Source organism: Rattus norvegicus, chromosome 12, assembly GCF_036323735.1.
Source record: "Rattus norvegicus strain BN/NHsdMcwi chromosome 12, GRCr8, whole genome shotgun sequence".
Lineage (NCBI taxonomy): Eukaryota > Metazoa > Chordata > Mammalia > Rodentia > Muridae > Rattus > Rattus norvegicus.
In genome coordinates, this window is record NC_086030.1 from 6,793,197 (window position 1) to 6,812,435 (window position 19,239).

Genomic DNA, 19,239 nt, shown 5'->3' on the forward strand with positions numbered 1-19,239 from the left:
CATCCATCTTATCTAATTTGGTGGCTGTATATGTATGGGCCACATGTGGGGCAGGCTCTGAATGGGTGTTCCTTCTGCCTCTGTTCTAAACTTTGCCTCCCTATTCCCTCCCAAGGGTATTCTTGTTCCCCTTTTAAAGAAGTAGTTAAGCATTTGCATTTTGGTCATCCTTCTTGAGTTTCATGTGTTCTGTGCATCTAGGGTAATTGGAGCATTTGTGCTAATATCCACTTATCAATGAGTGCATACCAAGTGTGTTTTTCTGTGATTAGGTTACCTCACTCAGGATGATATTTTCCAGTTCCATCCATTTGCCTATGAATTTCATAAAGTCATTATTTTTGATAGCTGAGTAATATTCCATTGTGTAGATGTATCACTTTTCTGTATCCATTCCTCTGTCGAAGGGTATCTGGGTTCTTTCCAGCTTCTGGCTATTATAAATAAGGCTGCTATGAACATAGTGGAGCATGTGTCTTTGTTATATGTTGGAGCATATATTGGGTATATCTTTTTCTTTTTTTTTTTGTTTTTTGTTTTTTGTTTTTGTTTTTTTTTTTTTTGGAGCTGGGGACCGAACCCAGGGCCTTGTGCTCGCTAGGCAAGCGCTCTACCGCTGAGCTAAATCCCCAACCCCTTTTTGGGTATATCTTGACCTGGGCTCTTTTTGGTTGGGAGACTGTTAATGACTGTTTCTATTTTGTTAGGAGTTATGGGGTTGTTTAAGTGGTTTATCTGTTCCTGATTTAACTTCGGTACCTGGTATCTGTCTAGGAAATTGTCCATTTCCTGCAGATTTTCAAGTTTTGTTGAATATAGGCTTTTGTAGTAGGATCTGATGATTTTTTGAATTTCCTCTGAATCTGTAGTTATGTCTCACTTTTCATTTCTGATTTTGTTAATTTGTACACACTCTCTGTGTCCTCTTGTTAGTCTGACTAAAGGTTTATCTATCTTGTTGACTTTCTCAAAGAACCAACTTTTGGTTCTGTTGATTCTTTGTACGGTCCTTTTTGTTTCTACTTGGTTGATTTCAGCTGTGAGTTTGATTATTTCCTGCCTTCTACTCCTCCTGGGTGTATTTGCTTCTTTTTGTTCTAGAGCTTTTAGGTGTGCTGTCCAGCTGCTGATATATGCTCTCTCCAGTTTCTTTCTGCAGGCACTCAGAGCTATGAGTTTTCCTCTTATATTATTTCCCATAAGTTTGGGTATGTTGTACCTTCATTTTCATTGAATTCTAAGAAGTCTTTAATTTCTTTCTTTATTTCTTCCTTGACCAGGTTATCATTGAGTAGAGCATTGTTCACCTTCCATGCATATGTGGGCGTTCTTCCCTTATTGTTGTTGAAGACCAGCTTTAGCCCGGGGTGTTCTGATAGGATGCATGGGATTATTTTTATCTTTCTGTATCTGTTGAAGCCTGTTTTATGCCCAATTATATGGTCAATTTTGGAGAAAGCACCATGAGGTGGTGAGAAGGTATATCCTTTTGTTTTAGGATAGAATGTTCTATAAATATCTTTTGAATCCATTTGGTTCATGACTTTTCTTAGTCTATCTATGTCTCTGTTTAATTTCTGTTTCCATGATATGTCCATTGATGAGAGTGGGGTGTTGAAATCTCCTACTATTATTGTGTGAGGTGCAATGTGTGCTTTGATCTTTAGTAAAGTTTCTTTTATGTATGTAGGTGCCCTTTTATTTGGAGCATAGATATTTAGGATTGAGAGTTCATCTTGGTGGATTTTTCCTTTGATGAATATGAAGTGTCCTTTCTTATCTTTTTTGATGACTTTTGGTTGAAATCAATTTTATTCAATATTAGAATGGCTGCTCCAGCTTGTTTCTTCAGACCATTTGCTTGGAATATTGTTTTCAAGCCTTTCACTCTGGGGTAATGTCTGTCTTTGTCTCTGAGGTGTGTTTCCTGTAGGCAGCAGAATGCAGGGTCCTCATTGCCTATCCAGTTTGGTAATCTATGTCTTTTTATTGGGGAATTGAGTCCATTGATGTTGAGAGATATTAAGGAATAGTGATTGTTGCTTCCTGTTATATTCGTATTTGGATGTGAGGTTATGTTTGTGTGCTTTTCTTCTCTTTGTTCTGTTGCCAAGATGATTATTTTCTTGCTTTTTCTAGGGTGTAGCTTGTAGGGCAGTAAGAAATATTTTCTCCAGAAAAGTGGACAGAGTCTGAAAAATGAACCCTGAGGCTGTTTCCTAGCAACTACATGTTGCACACACACATGTATGCTTATCCTCACAGATCCACGTGCTTAAATGCACATAGATGCATGAGGGAGATAGAGGCAGAGACAGAGACAGAGGGGAGAGAGAGGGAGATGGAGAGAGAGATAGTCAGAGAGAAATATAGTCAGAGAGAGAGAGAGATATAGTCAGAGAGAGAGAGAGAGAGAGAGAGAGAGAGAGAGAGAGAGAGAGATCTTGCCACACAGAAATATAGCAAGTGTAATGAAGGCATTCTCATGTTCCTTTTCAATTTCTCTTTCTCTGTAAGTTGGAGGACTTCATATATGCTTAGAAGCCATAGAAGAATCAAGTTCCATCTTCAGGCTTGTCATGCTCCTACATGTGTTTTCCGTAGGTTCGCCCCCCAAAAACAGCATTAAGATCCCAAGTACTCAGGGATGTCTGACCTGATGTTGTGGCCAAGGACCCAAGAGAAGAGAGCGAAGAAAAGCAGCTGTAGCACCATGGGATCAAGGCCATGTCTCACACACCCTGTGGAAGAGAAGGATGGGATTTCAGCAAACATGTGCCCTTGTATTGTCTGGGCCTAGGGACACACAAGCCACCAGCATACTTCTGCCCAGACACAGGACTTTAGTACGTAAACTTCGAGCATCCCATAGCCAAAAGTCTAGTCTCAACTCTCCAGGACCCATGATGGCAGAATTCCCTCTTGCATTTCATAGAAAAAATGTTTGTAGAAAGTATTCACTCTTACTCAATCGCACTTTCTTCAGTGAATACAAAACTCAGTTTCTCCTCTGTTCAACTCAGAGAAGGAAAAGTAAGAGCCTGGCTATATTACTCTTGGTTACTCCATAGAAACTGTTGGTAAAAACCATTGCTGACGAGACCCCACAGTTTTATCACAAGATGTGGACAAATCTAACTGGCAGTGATAGGGACACTTCTTCTCCTCTAATTATTACTACAGTCCAGGAAGGTTCTGTGCAAGCTTCTAGGGGTAGATAAGTCATCAACAGTCTCATCTAGATATGAACCATGAGAACTGCTGTGATGACTAATGTGGCAAGATATGACCACTGATATAACAGTGGCAGTATTGTTATACACTTTCTGAATAAAAGCCTGCTTCATAAAATGGAATTCAGGTCTGACAATCTAGCCAAAACATGTGTACCTGACTAGTTTCCAAGGCCCTAGAAGTGACATTCTAATTATTTTTACCAATGGGCATGATATAAAACTGTCTTCTACATACTCTATACTTGTAGATTAGTGTATCTCTCAGCTATCTTCAGGTAAATTTGTTTGACATTGAATGATGGTCAGAACCATGTAATAGGTAACACAAGTGCTAGACAAAATTACAAGAGACAAAGATGTGATTTAGAAAGCCATGTACTAGATGTTTGCTGATTCCTTTGAGATAGTTTGAGGTATTTAAACACAAATTTTGATTTAGCTGTGTGGTATTGTGCATGCCTTTCATTCCAGCACTTGGGAGGCAGAGGCAGGTGGATCTCTTTGAATTCAAACTCAGTCTTTACTACAAAGTGAGTTCCAGAATAGCCAGGGATACACAGAAAAACCCTGTCTCAAAAACCCAATTACACACACACACACACACACACACAGACACACACACACACACAGACACACACACACACACACACACACACACACACACACACACACAGGGGTTTTATTCAACCATGTAGACAAGTGAATGTCACCTACAGAAAAATAGGTGAAAGCGAACATTATTATTCTAAACAAAATAAGCCTACAAGATATCTTCCTGTCTCTCTATGTCTCTAAGTCTCTATGTCTCTATGTCTCTATCTCTATCTATCCATCAGTCTATCTATCCATATATCTATGTGTCTATCTGTCTGTCTTCTGTCTATCACATGGTTTGGATATGATTCCACAAGGGAGTGGCACTTTTTGGAGGCATGGCCTTGTTAGAGTAGGTTATCACTGTGGGTGTGGGCATTAAGACCATCCTCATAGCTTTCTGGAAGTCAGTATTCTGCTGGCAACCTTCATATGATGATACAGAACTCTCAGCTCAGCCTGAACCACATGTACCTGGATGCTGTCCTACTCCCACCTTGATGACACTTGACTAAATCTTTGAACCTGTAAGGCAGTCCCAATTAAATGCTGTCCTTTTAAGACTTGCCTAGGTCATGGTGTCTGTTCGCCGCAGTAAAACTTTAAGACAAAAGTTGGTACCAGGAGTGGGGAATTGCTGTGATATGCCTGACCATGCTTTTGTTTAGACAAATGTAGATTTTGGGACTTTGGAAAGCAGTGGTATGCTTTAAGTTCATCTTAATGAGCTATCCTAGGAGGAAGTCATTGCTCTGTAATAAACTACTTGGTTCTCAAGGGTAATCTTTAGTGGAATTGTTCTATTGTTCTTTGAGTTGAGACATTATGGTGGGGGCGTTTATGTCTCCCTGTGCGAGGAGTTCTCACAACATCCTAAGAACTATCTCCTTCCCCTCCAGGTCCCATGAATGGAAACCCAGAACTTTTGAGTAATCTCCCTGAAGCTCACTGATCCTTTGTACTGTAGATACTTCCTTCTCTGAATAATTTTTACTACCTTTTGCACGCAATTCTTCAGTATTTGAGTGTGAGTGTGAAGTGTCCTTCCTACATTTTTTGATAACTTTTGGCTGAAAGTCGATTTTACTCAAAATTAGAATGGCTACTCCAGCTTGTTTCTCGGAACCATGTGCTTGGAAATATTTTTCTAGCCTTTTACTCTAATGTAGCATCTGTTTTTGTCACTGAGGTGCATTTCCTTATTCAGGGAAATGTTGGGTCCAGTTTACCTATCCAGTCAGATGGTCTATGTCTTTTGATTGGGGAACTGAGTCCGTTGATGTTAAGTGATATTAAGGAATTGTGATTGTTACTTCCTCTTGTGGTTGTTGTTAGAGGTGGAATTATGTTTGTGTGGCTCTCTTAGGATTTGTTGAGAGAAGATTGATTTCTTGCTATTTCTATTTGCTGTTTCCATCTTTGTGTTGGAGTTTCCCATCTATTATCCTTCGCAGGTCTGGATTTGTGTAAAGATGTCATGTCAATTAAGTTTTGTCATGGAATATCTTTTCCATTTATGGTAATTGAGAGTTTTGCTACATATAGTAGCCTTGGCTGGCTTTTGTGTTCTCTTACGGTCTGTATGACATCTGTCCAGGATCTTTTTTTTTTTTTTAAGTTTTAAATAGGACATCATTTAATTGGAGCTGACTTACAGGTCCAGAGGTTGAGTCCATTATCATCAAGGTGGGAGGATGCTAGCATCATAGCATCCAGGCAGGCATGGTGTAGGAGGAGCTAAGTTCTACATCTTCACCTGAAGGAAGCCAGGAACAGACTGAGCATCATAAGGCAGCTAGAATGAGCGTCTCTAAGCTCACCCCCACAGTGACACACTTCCTACAACGAGGCTCCACCTTTGAATAGTGCCACTCCCTGGGCCAAGCATATGCAAAGCATCCCACCTCCCTCTTACTTTGCCACTCTTATAATTGTGTATTTTCTTGATGCACAGTGGGATGTCTCAGGATGTTCGTATGCTGCACTGATGCCTCAAGATACTTAGGGTATCCAGTTCTTTCACTTTACTGTTTTCCTGTGATAAGAATAAAAAGTGAACTCTTGGAGTCTCTAAGAAAGACATCAGAGACTAAATGGACTTAGTATATACTTATAGTATATGCCACTTAAACATCTAGTGACACTCATTCTGGTCAGCAGTACATGGAAACTTTTCTAAACTAGGTCAAATTCTGGGACACAAAACAAATCTTAATGAATTCTGAAGTAGAATACGAGTGAGTGAACCCAAGATCTGACTCAAGAGAAGAAAAACAAGATTGTCTGTCCAGGATCTTATAGCTTTCATAGTCTCTGTTGAGAAGTCTGGAGTAATTCTGAAGATCTGCTTTTATATGTTACTTGACCTTTTACCATTACTGCTTTTCATAGTCTTTCATTGTTTCATGTATTTGGTGTTTTGGAGATTATGTGACGTGAGAAATTTCTTTTCTGGTCCAATCCATTTGATATTCTGTAGGGTTCTTGTGTGTTCTTAAGCATCTATTTTTATTGGATATATTACTTATTTACATTTCAAATGTTATCCCCTTTCTCGGTTCCTCCCTCTCCCATCCCCGCTGCCTCGCTGCCTCGGCTTCTCTGAGAATGCCGCCCTTCCCACACACCCACTTCCACCTAACACTTGGCATTATCCTACTCTGGGGAAACAAGACAGCATCTCTTTCTTTCGTTTAGGAATGTTTTTTTCTATACTTTCAATTAAAGATATTTACTGCCACGATACTTTGAAAAATCTTTGCTATCTTCTGTGCCTATTATCCTTAGGTTTGGTCTTCTCATTGTGTCTTGGATTTCCTGGATGTTGTGGGAGCTTTTTGAATTTTGCATTTTCTTTAACTATTGTGTCAATGTTTTCTATGGTACATTGTGCCCCTGAGATTCTTTCTTCTGTCAATTATATTCTGTTGGTGATGCTTGTGTCTATGACTCCTGATCTCTTTCATAGGTTTTCTATCTCTGGGGTTGTCTCCCTCATGATGTCTTTATTGTTTGTATTTCCATTTTTTTAGAACCTGAATTGTTATTTTCTTAATACCTTCACCTGTTTGATTGTTTTCCTATAATTCTTTAAGAGTTTTTTGTGTTCTCTCTTTAAGGCTTCTATGTGTTTATATATGTTCTGTATTTCTTTAAGGGAGTTATGCATGTCCTTTATAAAGTCCTCTATCATTATCACAAGATGCGATTTTTAAACCCACAGCTTGCTTTTCCCGTGTTTTCAGTTAGTCAGGACTTGTTGTGGTGGGTAACTGTGTTCTGATGATGTCACGTATCCTTTGTTTCTGTTGCTTTGGTTATTACCTTTGCCTCTTGCCATCTGGTTATCTCTCTTATTAGTTGATCTTCTCTCTGACTGGCGGTTGTCCCTCCTGTGAGCCTATGATGATAAGAGTGAGAGCGCTCTTGGTAGACCAGCTCTCTACTGATAGGGTTTGGTTACATGGTATGGTGAGACAGCTTTAGTCATGGGCATGATCTGAAGGATCCTCTTTCCAGTTACTCCTCGGTTTCTGTGCCATGTGTACTTCTGGTGGGTCCCTCTTGGACAGTTATCTGAGCAAAAGTGGTGGTCTCACCTGTGGGCTTAGCAGTGAGAGTACTCCTGGGAGACCAGCTCTCTCTGTACAGAACTTAGATATGGAGGGATGTGGGATAACCTTAGCTCTAGGCCAGATGGAAACCAGAAGGATCCTGTCCATAATCTTAAATTTTTAAATTACTTTAAACATGGGAATTTCAAGGAAAGAAAACTTTGGATGCTTTCAATGAGTTTTTGTGCAGTCCAGGCTGTGAAAAAGGAATGAATATCAAGAAAGAACAGAAGTACTGGAAGTAGCCAGCAGACCACATATCATCAGCATCTGTTCACTGTTTCTGAATCTCTGTAGTGCCAGTCCAGGAAGGAGGCAGTTTAAGGTTCACAGAGCTCACAGTCACTTAAAGAAAGGAAACACAAATCTTAAAAGGCACACTCAGAAGTTAGCAGAGCGAAATTTCGTGAAAATAAAAACAAACAACAAACATAAATGCACCCCCCGCATGAAAAATGTCAATATGCTCTTGGGTATGCCAGTTTCTTTCCCTGAGTACATTTCTATTTTTCTACTTTTGTTCATTCATTTCCTCACTCATTCATTGTGGGTGTGTATGCTCGTCTCTCTCTCTCTCTCTCTCTCTCTCTCTCTCTCTCTCTCTCTCTCTCTCTCCCTGTGTATGTGCATGCACATGCCACTGTGAGTGTGTGAAGGTCAGCAGATGAATCTTTAGAGTTGATTCTTTCCCTTCTATTACAAAAATCTCAGGAATCTTACTCAGGACATGCGTGACAGTAAGGCTTTACTCCCTGATCAATCTCCTTCAACCATTATATTGCTTTAAAAAGCCACCAAATTTGAATTCATACTGCCTTGATCTGAAGTGTTTCTCTGCATCAAAGCAAAGGAACAGATTTCACATTAGTTGAATCCCTAAAAGTTGAAAGAAAATCCGTAGGCTGCTATCAGTGCTACATGGGGCTGTACTCATCTCTAAATTCTAAGTTATTTTTACCCCAAATATTAAACAAAAGTAAATGTTGATGGTTCAGTTCCAAGAGTCAATCACTAGGCATTACCATGAATAAGAAGATCAGCAACACAAGGCAGGGAATCCTAGAGTTCAGATTGGGTTTCCACAGAAGGAACTTGCTGATCTTCATCATCGGTCCAGGACACATAACAAAACAGTCTTATTTTGAAAGTTGAATCTTTCTGTTTTGACTTTGCTATGTTTTGTCAAGAAGAGTGTGGGATACATGCATATGAGGCCTGAGGTTGATATTGGGTATCATACTTGACTTCTATTCCACTTATTCCTTGAGGCAAGGCCACTCAATCAAGCCCAGAAGTCATCAAGATGGCTCGTCTTTCTAGCCAGTGTGCTCTAAGATTTCACTGCCTCCAGTGTCCAAGGTTATGGTTAAATATGGGCTTCCATCTCCATACAAAAGACATTAAAATAAACATGCGGTTCAATAGAAATAATTACATTTATAGGAGTGTGCAAATTGTCCATCCGTAAGTTGATAGGCACTTCAGTAGGTTCCATTTCTGAGTTACTGTAAGTCCTGCAGCAATGAGCATGCGTGAATACAAACCTCTGTAGTAGGATACAGAGAACCTGATGCAGTTCCCCAGAATACGATGGCTGCATTGAGAGATTCTCTGCTGAAAGCATCGAAGAGATTGATCACTAACAGTGGAAAAAACTCTCTACCCTGAGCTTCTAAACTTTCTGATCTCCCATGGAAACCGAGGGACTAGTCTATTTCATCTATGTTAAATCTTCAGACTCCTTACCATAGCTCTTGTGGTGACTATTACCACTTCTCTTTTACTCTTCCTGGTTGAGTGTAGGTTTGAGGAGTACAAAAAGGTTTTGGCAAAGAGAAACTGTACTCCCCAAATTCTACACATTTGTGGACAGCAGTGAAGAAGAGCATTTGCAACAAAGAAAGTAAGAAATATCTGTGTTTCTTGGGTGAAACTAAGCTAAGACTCAGGGAGCTTAGGGTTGAATGAGAGGGGTAGATCAGGATTCAGCATTTTTAGCCTCTAACTAATGCTCTAACCATCCAATGAATGATCTTGTAAACAGAATCAGTAGCTTGTATAAAAGCTTTGGAGCAGCTTTTTTTTTTAATCTCTAAAAGGATAAAGATACTGAGAAGGGAACAGATGAAGTAGTCCTTAATCCTGGGAAAAGAGAGACTGCAATGGTAAATATTCAGTTTCTAGAAAGATTAGGGCTGCCAGTCTATTTCTAATGTCAGGGGAATGGAGGATGTGAAATTGGAAACTGGCTCAGAAGGAGATGAACACTTGAGATCTTGACTCCTGGACACTAGAAAGGTAGACCCTGGAGACCAGAGTCCTGAGTCCTAAGAAAATTGATTCTGAAAATCCACAATCCTGAAACCTGAGAAGGGTGAACTATTAGTCTTTAGATTCTTGCTTTTCAAAAGATGAAAGCCAGGGTTAGGATTTTTTGCTCCTAATGAGGATTAGGTTTAATAATTGATTTCTGGGTTTTAGAGAGGGGGAAAATGAGTCTATCCTCCTGTTCTTGGGAAGTGAGGCATGTGTTAGGTGAGGTGAATACTGGGAATCAGGAATCCTCAGTTTTGTGGGGGCAAGGATGGGTATAGCATTCCTGAGAATTTAAGTAGAGCTGGGGTCTGAGTGTTGATTCTGTGGACATGGCTTCTGAAAACTGAACTCCTGGTTCTTGGTGTAGTAGGGACTGAACATCTTTCCTATTGGGTTCTAGGGTGTTGAAAACCAGCAGATTGAAATGCAGGATCCTGAGATAGCTGAGGCTGGAAAGAGACTTCTGATGCTTCTTTAGTGGATTATGGACAGGATAACTGAAGCAGTAGTAGAATGATGACTATCTGTATTTCTGCGTTCAGAAGGGGAAAGACACTAGGCTATCCCTGGTTTAAAGGGTGGTAGGAAACTTGGCCTGATGGACCACTCAATTCTCTTTCCTCAGTGTGTCTGGACCGTAAGCCTTTCATCACTGTGCTGAAGCTCATCTCCATTGTGCTCTTGGCTGCTCTCATCATAGCAGTCATTGTCAAAGGTCAGAACCCTTCAATGTTAGAGCTTCCTGCTCTATTCTCCTAGTACATGGGTAGAGGTGGTACTGAAGCTGGAACTGTGGGCTTACATGTCTTCTGGGAACCAGCCAAGGGTCCTCTCAGAAAGAAGTAGTTTCAGAGGCGTGGTCTGACTCCATTTACCTTTGTGGTCATGCTTCCCTGGGCATCAGGATTTCTCATGATCAAATGAGACACATTCAAGTAAGATTCTGGGATTTGGACATGATGTTCCTATGAACCCAGTACATGGTAGTTAGATCCTAGTTTGCCCTGCCTTTACAATTTATTTGTGAATTCCATACATGAATAAAATGTTTTGATCAATTCTAATATCTCCTCCCTGTCTTCAAGTTCCTCCCCTCTTCTCCACCACTACTTTTCCCTCCCAGTTTCAAGAACTACTTCATGTTTATTATCCTCTGAATACTCTTAGTGTTCTCTATGTACATGGGTTTAAGACCATTTACTGGAGCATGGGTATTCTCCTGGGGCAAAAAACAAAACCCAATAACCCCCTATCCGCCCGACTTCCATATTTTTCTTCATCCCTCCTTTTCTCCCTCCTACTCTACCTCCCCCAGAAGCTTTAAGTTGCTGTTACAGAGCTATAGTTGAAGCTTCCTGTGCCCATTTTCCACCTTTGTTGTGATTCTGACTAGCTTGAGTTTCTGTAGGTTTGAACTACAGCCACAACACTGTGAGTTCCTATGAACAACATGTCGGAATCTCTATTTCAATCACAACTTACTACAAAAAGAAGCTTCCATAAGAACGATTGCTAACTTGTGGTGACCTAAAATTTGTATCTCACAGAATGAACTAATCAGACTTAAAACCTGTCTCTCAACCTGTCTTTCTCTGTCTTTTTCTCTCTCTGTATCTCTCCAGCTCTCTGTCTCTATTTCTCTCTCTTTCTTTCTCTGTTTCTGGGTAAGATAGTTAAGAAGCATCTGCATGTGGCTTACCAGACTCCTGTGTTATGATGTCCAGCTTCTGTATGATCCTTTTCAAACATGCTATGCTGAATAAGTCGTCATATGAAACTTCATGTGCCTCCCTGAAAGTGTAAGAGGTTCAGGTATTTCTCTTGTTTGGAGGAACATCTCGGAAGGCTCCTGTGGCCAATCTCTACCATCCTGTCATGGCACCTAGCTCTCTGATTTTTATGGGAAGCTCTATTCAAGGTGTTAAGGGGAAACCTCTTCTGCTTTAAGCTCCCATTTTATTGTTTTGCTTATCCCTCTGTTTTCTTTTGAAGGCTCTCTGAACTAGAGTCATGGTCATAGTCTTGAAGCCATTTTAATAAAGCTAACCCCTCAAGGATGATTATGTGTCAGATCCTTTCCTGAACTCTCTTCGTAGATTTATCAGCACTTATTATTTTCATTTTCTTTTCTTTTCATAGGCACTGAGTTTCTTACATCCCAAGATTATGATCAGCAAAAGGAAAACATTCACCAGAAACTGGATCAGGTGAAGGCTGGACTAAGTAAGTTAACAGAAAATGGATCTCCAAGAGCATGGAAAGGTTTCCACATGGGATGAAGCGACTGCAGAGACTGGTTCTCTAGTCACTCAATTTCTACACCTGTTGAATGAGAACACTGAGGAACATGAAAGATATGTTACTAGACAAAATAGGCCTTGCCTACAGTCCCTTAGTTTCTAAATATGTTGAATGTTAGCTAGGATAAATATTTAAAATGGTACCTCCTGGATTCATAGGGCCATGCACACAAAAGACACTCATTTAAACAAGACTTCTAATGTCTGTTTGAACATTTAAAATTTCTCCTATTCTATGTATTAGGGAGAGCTGTCCTAGATCCCCTGGGTTATCTTGGAGGGAAAAGACTCAGGAAGTTAAGAGGAGAATGGCTGTGACTGAGGAGGTAGATCAGTGAATAAAGTGCTAACCAAACAAGCTTGGGGACCAGAGTTTGGATCCACCACATCACATAGAATTGGAGCAGAGCCCCACAGGCCTTAACACAGCAGTGGTGGGGTCCAGGCATAGCCCAGGGCTCACTTGCTAGTCTAGTCAAAACAGGGAGTCCTGTGTTCAGAAAGAGCAAGTCTCAAAAGTAAACAAAATGCATGAAAAAGTTAGAGATAAAGGCATAGAGAGAAAGAGAGACAGATGAGACAGAGACAGAAGAGATAGAGACTGAAGCCAGGCTATACTGAATGGCAGCAAGGAACTAGATCAAGTTCCCTGATAAAACTGCATGAAGAAGTTGACAGGGATGTGTGATAGGGCAGTTCTGACAGGAATCTGAAGAGAATGAGTGGGGTGTATTTGATCAAAAGATATTGAGTGTGTACAGACATTCAGTTTAAACCATTATGGATTCGAAGTAGAGTGAAGATGCATATGTAGGAGTGTTCGGAACAAGGAAATTAAAGTAAGAAATGTTCTAATTGAAATATAATCTGAAACGTAAACAAGCCAAAATGATATTGTCTGCATAGAGCAAATAATCAAAATTAAATAAGAGTACATTTTTAATTAGAAATTTTTGTTAAAATATAATTATATAAATTCCCTCATGCCCTCTGTCTACATTCCCTTTCTAAGCACCCACAACTCTCTCAAATTTTTAGCATTTTTAATTTCATTTTTGTTGTCTCTTATACAGAAGCATTTTTAAAAAATAATGACAGTGATTGATGAAAATCTTCAATATCCACTCTATGCTCTACTTGCACATACACAGAACAGTGCACAAACACATGTGCATAGGCATGAACAACACACATCCAAGAAAATATCAGGAGAACGTAAGGAAATGGTTCCCCTTGTACAGTTTCAAGGAAGGAAAAGGATGTAATCTCAAGGATTTGAAAGTCTAAACTGATGCAGGTACCTTGGTAACTTTGTATATCCACCTGACTCATTTCATAAACAGAACACCTGTGCCGCCCTTGCCCCTGGCTGCTCTTCCAAGGGGACCAGAGCTTGTTCCAAAGAAACTGTTATTTCTTCTCCATATCTAAAAAGAATTGGATGGAATCTGTCAAGGCCTGCAAGTACATGGGGGCACAACTAGTGGTCATAAAAAGTAATGAGGAGCAGGTACGTTGAGCTGGGCTTTTCTATTCTATGGGCACGATTCTGGTTAAATGGGATCCTTCTTACAAGGTATTTTTACTATACTTGAAGAGGTGAGAAATGTACATTCAGATAAATACAAAGTGGTACCATGGATATATGAATTAAGGAATAATTAATATGTAGGAATCTTTTGGAGTGCTGACCAGAGTTTAACAAGCATTTACATTCGTTTTCAATGGCCTGATTTGGGGCTCCAGGATGTCTTGATGGGTAAAAGTGCTCGCTGTGAAGCACAGGGATCTGGGATCCACACAATAAAAACAGAGTTAATTGTTAGAAGTTGGCCCCTGACCTACACACACACACACACACACACACACACAGTGAGAGAGAGAGACACACACACACATACACACACACACACACACAGACACACACACACACACACACACACACATGCACCTTGGCATCTACACCCTCTACACCCACGCATGAATTTTATTTTTCTGAAGAGAGAAATACTAAAGAAATTTTCAAAAACTATGAATCACCAGACCCTTGTAAGTTTGGGAAGCTGGCAGAAGGTTTCTCATATTATTATTTTAGTTGAACAAAGCATAAGAGGAAAAGATGGGCTAGAAGCTTAAAATTAAAATCTGTCAAATCATACCACACACTGCTTCTAAATTCCGAGTCCTCAAGAGAGCTGTGTGACACCTGGCCTGATCTTTTCATGTCTAGACCTGCATGTGTATATGAGTGTAAGTGTAAAGATGTGTGTGTGTGTGTGTGTGTGTGTGTGTGTGTTTGTGTGTGTATGTATGTGGAGGTGTGTGTGCATGTGTGTGTGTGTGTGTGTGTGTGTGTGTGTGTTTGTGAGTGAGTGTCTGTGTAGTGATCCTATACAAACACAAGTGTGCATTCATTGTTGCAGTAGAAAGCTGGGGTCTGACTGCAAGCAGGAATTCTATTCCTAGATACCAAGAGGAAAAATGTGAAAATGATAGCAGAAATCCAGCCTGACTTCCCCCTTTCCCTTCCAGAGCTTCCTGCAGGGGATTTCTAAGAAGAAAGGCAATTTCTGGATGGGTCTGTCATACAATAACAAGGAAAGCAAGTGGCAGTGGGTGGATGGCTCACCACTGCAAGGGAGGTAATACAGTTTGTTGTGGGTGGCTCCATGATGCAGGAAGGAGTTGTGGTTTGTACACACTCCTTGGCGTCCTAGGCATGGGAGTCTGCTTGTTGGAATGTTATTGAGATGAGTTCTGATATGATTTTGCAATTCTATCATGTGATCTGAGGGAGGACATTACAACATGGTAGATATTGCAGGAATTTCTTCTCCCTGAGGGAGGTGTGAATAGGATGGCTATAATCACATGTGAGGACCTGATGGTCCTTCCCACACCCTCCTATAAGGAAATGTGAATTTTCCACAAGCACAATGTACATGGACTTTGCCAGAAGACCTAGCTATTCCAATGAAAATGGTGACTGCCTTTTCTGAGGGATGTATTTTGCATGGTATTCATAGAGAATCTGAAACACAGGAGCATGCTTGCCTTCAAAATACAATTTGTCCATAATAAAGATCCATTTTATCATGAGAGCTGCAAAAGAATTGCTCCATACCATGGAGGACTTGAAAATAGACAGGTGGGAGGATCAAGGCCAGTGTATGGAAAGAAATACATAAGATTGTATACCAGGCTAATTGGAATGTCAGTGGGATCTTAAATGCCATAGTTTCTCATTTTCAGGAAAAGTCATGCTTAGTGGTCATCCAAAAATCACACATGAGTGGCATTCACCTGGTTCTTGCGTGTCTAGGCAATCTTTATTCATATTAAGGTTAACAAGTTACAGAGAAGCTAGCAATTGACTGAGTCCATTTATCAGGGACAATGGGCAGAGGAATTTAAAGATCCAGTATATTTGTTAGACAAGGCTTTGTGCTCTGAATCAATAGGATGGAAAGTTTTGGGAGGAGGCTGTACTAAACATTGGAAAAATGGTATCTTGATGAAGGACTAAGCCAGTGAAAAATAATCGGGGACAGAGAAATGTAGAAAGGACGATAAAAACGACTGCTTTGCTTTAAATATTTGTGGCAGTTGTTTGTTTTGTTTCATTTGGCCTTCTGTCTAGTCCACCACTTGAATCTCCAAAACTTAAGATAAAACTGCCTCAATTTCACAGTACGAGTCTGTGAATTCTGTATTTTAGAATATTGGTTTCTCACAGAAATATCTTAGGTGTGCTGTCAGGGTCTGAGTGAAGTATGGCCTCCATATGCACACGAGACAGAGAAGGAATAATCCCAGTGCCAGAAGTTAGAAAAGGTCAACATCACAGGGCTGGGAAAGAAGCTCATGTTCTTTGGGGTTTTCAATTTCAGGACCTATTGGTCTGCAGGAGAACCCAAGATGAGAGGAAATAAAGATTGTGCAATACGTACAGATTACGGATGGAATGCCCTCCCATGTTCCCATGAGTCACTCTGGATCTGCATGAAGCCTGCACTGCCCTGCCCTAAGTGAATACTGTTCCCCTCCATGGTCTCCATACAGGGATCTTCATCATCTAGTTGAATTTTAGTTCATTTTGTTTTTCTGTGGCACTTGGGTCTCAAAATTCCATCTGAGATCTATATTTCCAGACACCTTGTCTTTACACACTCGGTCCACTCCTGTGTCCTCTCCTGGGTCAATAATTTACATTGGGTGGGGTCAGGGTTTTGCCATGTTCTGAGCTTTCTTCCAGGATTGAATTCTGGGTTGCTTATCACTCCCCTCACTTGCTGTTCTCACTCTTCCTCCTGAGTGTGGAAGGAAGAGTGACCAGCCATCCTCCTGCATCTGTTGTCATGCCGTTACTTCCTCCAGCTGTTGCTGTGCCTACAGCAACACCAAGAACTCCATCTCTTTGGTATCATCAGCCAAAATAAATGGTTTCACCCATATTCTGCTTTCTGTCTGGTTATTTTATCATAATAACAGAAAAGTATTTCAATCAAATCTAATACATAAGAAGTGGAGTTGGTACAGAGGAATCAGGTGTGCTGAACCTATGGATTCTGGAACAGACCAGTCTATCGCCATCTATCTTGGAGAACTCATATATCCAAATATTTTTTATTAGAAGAGGGAGGTATGAAGAGAGCATGAGCAGTAAGCCTGTCTCCTGAACAAAATACCCTTATCTACAACATTTGTCTCCTTTATCCTCATAATTAGAAAATTGAAGTTTATTCTGACCACTGCACCAAGTGCTTTTAATTTTCTTGAAACAGACATGTTATTTTTCATAAAATTAAACCTATCATCCACTTACAGTTTTCCCACAGGGAATGTCTCTGAACATACTAGCTAGCTCAATAAGAGAGTATTCTCACTCTGAATGGCAGGTGAATACACAGTCTCAAGGCCTCCCAAGAGTCTGAGAATTAGTGATAGTTGTGGACTTAGCATTAACAAAGACATAGACATGTTCACCCTGTACCCAGATCCCATGGGGATAGAGCTGGATTCTCAGAAGCGTGGCTAAACCTGAGAGCACAGATCCTGCCAGGAAACGGCTGGTCCAGGAGTGCTGACACACCTGAGAACCCAGATAAGACCACCACTTCTGTTCCAAGGGACCTGCCCAGAGCCATCAGGACACAGGAACCAAGGAACAGTCTGGGACAGGATCCTTCTGTTTTCTGTCTGTGCCTGGAGCTGACCCTGGGCTTCAGCACCCTGTACCTAGATCCTATGGGAAGAAAGCTGCAGTCTCAGAAGTGCAGACAATCCTGAGAGCACAGGTGAGACCACCACTCCTGTTCACATTCCTGGCCCAAGAGGAACCCACGTGAAGCCCTCAGGACAGGAACCGAGAGGCAGTTTAGGACAGGATCCTTCTGTTTTCCACCCATGTCTGAGCTGACCCTATGGCAAAGCTATCTATACCCAGATCCTCCCAGTCAAAAGCCTGTCTCCAGAAGTGCTGACACACAGGCTTACAGGAGGGTCAGCCACTGTCAGAGACAGCAAGACCTGCTAACACCAGAGATAAGCAGATGGCAAGAGGCAAGGGAAAGAACCTAAGCAAAAGAAACCAAGGCCACTTGGCATCATCAGGATTCATTGATGTGAATACTCTTGGTGTCATTTGGGGAAAGTTTTCTGAATTCTACAGCAAAAAAAAAAAAAAACCCACCGTTATGTCTAATGACATAGGAAGAAATTTTGTAATGAACCCACAAAATGGATGAAGATAAGTCCTGTTCATGAAAGCTCATCTAAACCGTGATAAAGACAAGGAACTGGTGAAGCTCACTCAGTACCTCAAGGAGATGGCCAAGCTTGAGGACTTCCTGAAACCAAATAACAAGTACTGGGAATGGTATCTATCTAAGAATCGAGGACGGTAGTTACCAGTTACACTCACAGTTGACGATCATTGAAGTCCGTGGACCTTTGTTCCTTTGCTAGGCATTACCATGTTTGTGTTTGACACTGAAGCAGATGCTGGGCTGCCTCGCTGTAGTCTTCCAATGCTTTGTAAATTCAATTTTGGATTTTTGGACTATCATAACAAAGCGTTAAAAAGCAAAACAAAACAAAAAGTTTTCTTCCCTCTGTGTTAATTTACTCTTGAAGAAATGTTCTCACAGATTAATTATTGAGATGTTTTTCAATCACTAGAAAATGCAAAAAAGAAAGGAAAATGAAAATGGAGAAAAATTTTTCTGCCAGTGTCATCTTGTGACTTTGGAAATGAGTTTGTCTTATGGTTTTTATGCTTTTTTTCTCCTTGGATACTCAGCTGCCTGAGTCTGAGACCAAATCTATCTCCAAACTAGCTAGTGTTCTATCAGTGGTCATATCTTGCCACATTAGTCATCACAGCAGTTCTCATGGTTCATATCTAGATGAGACTGTTGATGACTTATCTACCCCTAGAAGCTTGCACAGAACCTTCCTGGACTATAGTAATAATTAGAGGGAAGTGTCCCTATCACTGCCAGTTAAATGTTTCCACATTCTGGGATCAAACTGTGGGGTCTCATCAGCAATGGTTTTTACCAACAGTTTCTATTGAGTAACCAAGAGCAACATGACCAGGCTCTTACTTTTCCTTCTCTGAGTTGAACAGAGGAGAAACTGAGTTTTGTATTCACTGCAGAAAGTGGGGTTGAGTAGGAGTAAATACTTTCTACAAACATTTTTCTATGAAATGCAAGAGGGAATTCTGCCATCATGGGTCCTGGAGAGTTGAGACTAGACTTTTGGCTATGGGATGCTGGAAGTTTAAGTACTAAAGTCCTGTGTCTGGGCAGAAGTATGCTGGTGGCTTGTGTGTCCCTAGGCCCAGACAATACAAGGGCACATGTTTGCTGAAATCCCATCCTTCTCTTCCACAGGGTGTGTGAGACATGGCCTTGTTCCCTTGGTGATGCAGCTCCTTTTCTTCACTCTCTTCTCTGGGGTCCTTGTGGCATTTCTTCTCCAAGGTCAGACATCCCTGAGTACTTGTGATCTTAATTTTTTTTGGGGGGGGAACCTAGAGAAAACAGATTTAGGAGGATGACAAGCCTGAACATGGAACTCGATTCTTCTACGGCTTCTAAGCATGTATCACGACCCTCCAACTTATAAAGAAAGGGAAAAGGGAATATGAGAATGTCCTCACTCCCCTTGCTC

At 40.8% G+C, this 19,239-nt stretch overlaps 1 protein-coding gene across 2 annotated transcripts in view; it reads left to right on the forward strand.

Annotated features, from left to right (window-relative positions):
* Cd209al1 (CD209a molecule like 1) overlaps nucleotides 1-16,512 on the forward strand; it is a 31,198-nt gene extending 14,686 nt beyond the window's left edge. Inside the window, exons 1-6 of one of the 2 annotated variants that reach the window (XM_039089887.2) lie at nucleotides 9,210-9,347; nucleotides 10,386-10,475; nucleotides 11,900-11,983; nucleotides 13,404-13,570; nucleotides 14,593-14,702; nucleotides 15,951-16,512. In XM_039089887.2, coding sequence (XP_038945815.1) covers nucleotide 9,347; nucleotides 10,386-10,475; nucleotides 11,900-11,983; nucleotides 13,404-13,570; nucleotides 14,593-14,702; nucleotides 15,951-16,092 — 594 coding nt within the window. In that variant the 5' untranslated portion in view covers nucleotides 9,210-9,346 and the 3' untranslated portion in view covers nucleotides 16,093-16,512. Of the gene's footprint in view, nucleotides 1-9,209; nucleotides 9,348-10,385; nucleotides 10,476-11,899; nucleotides 11,984-13,403; nucleotides 13,571-14,592; nucleotides 14,703-15,950 lie in introns of those variants that run through there. The other variant, XM_063271919.1, reaches the window with a different exon arrangement.
* The last annotated feature ends 2,727 nt before the right edge of the window (nucleotides 16,513-19,239 follow it).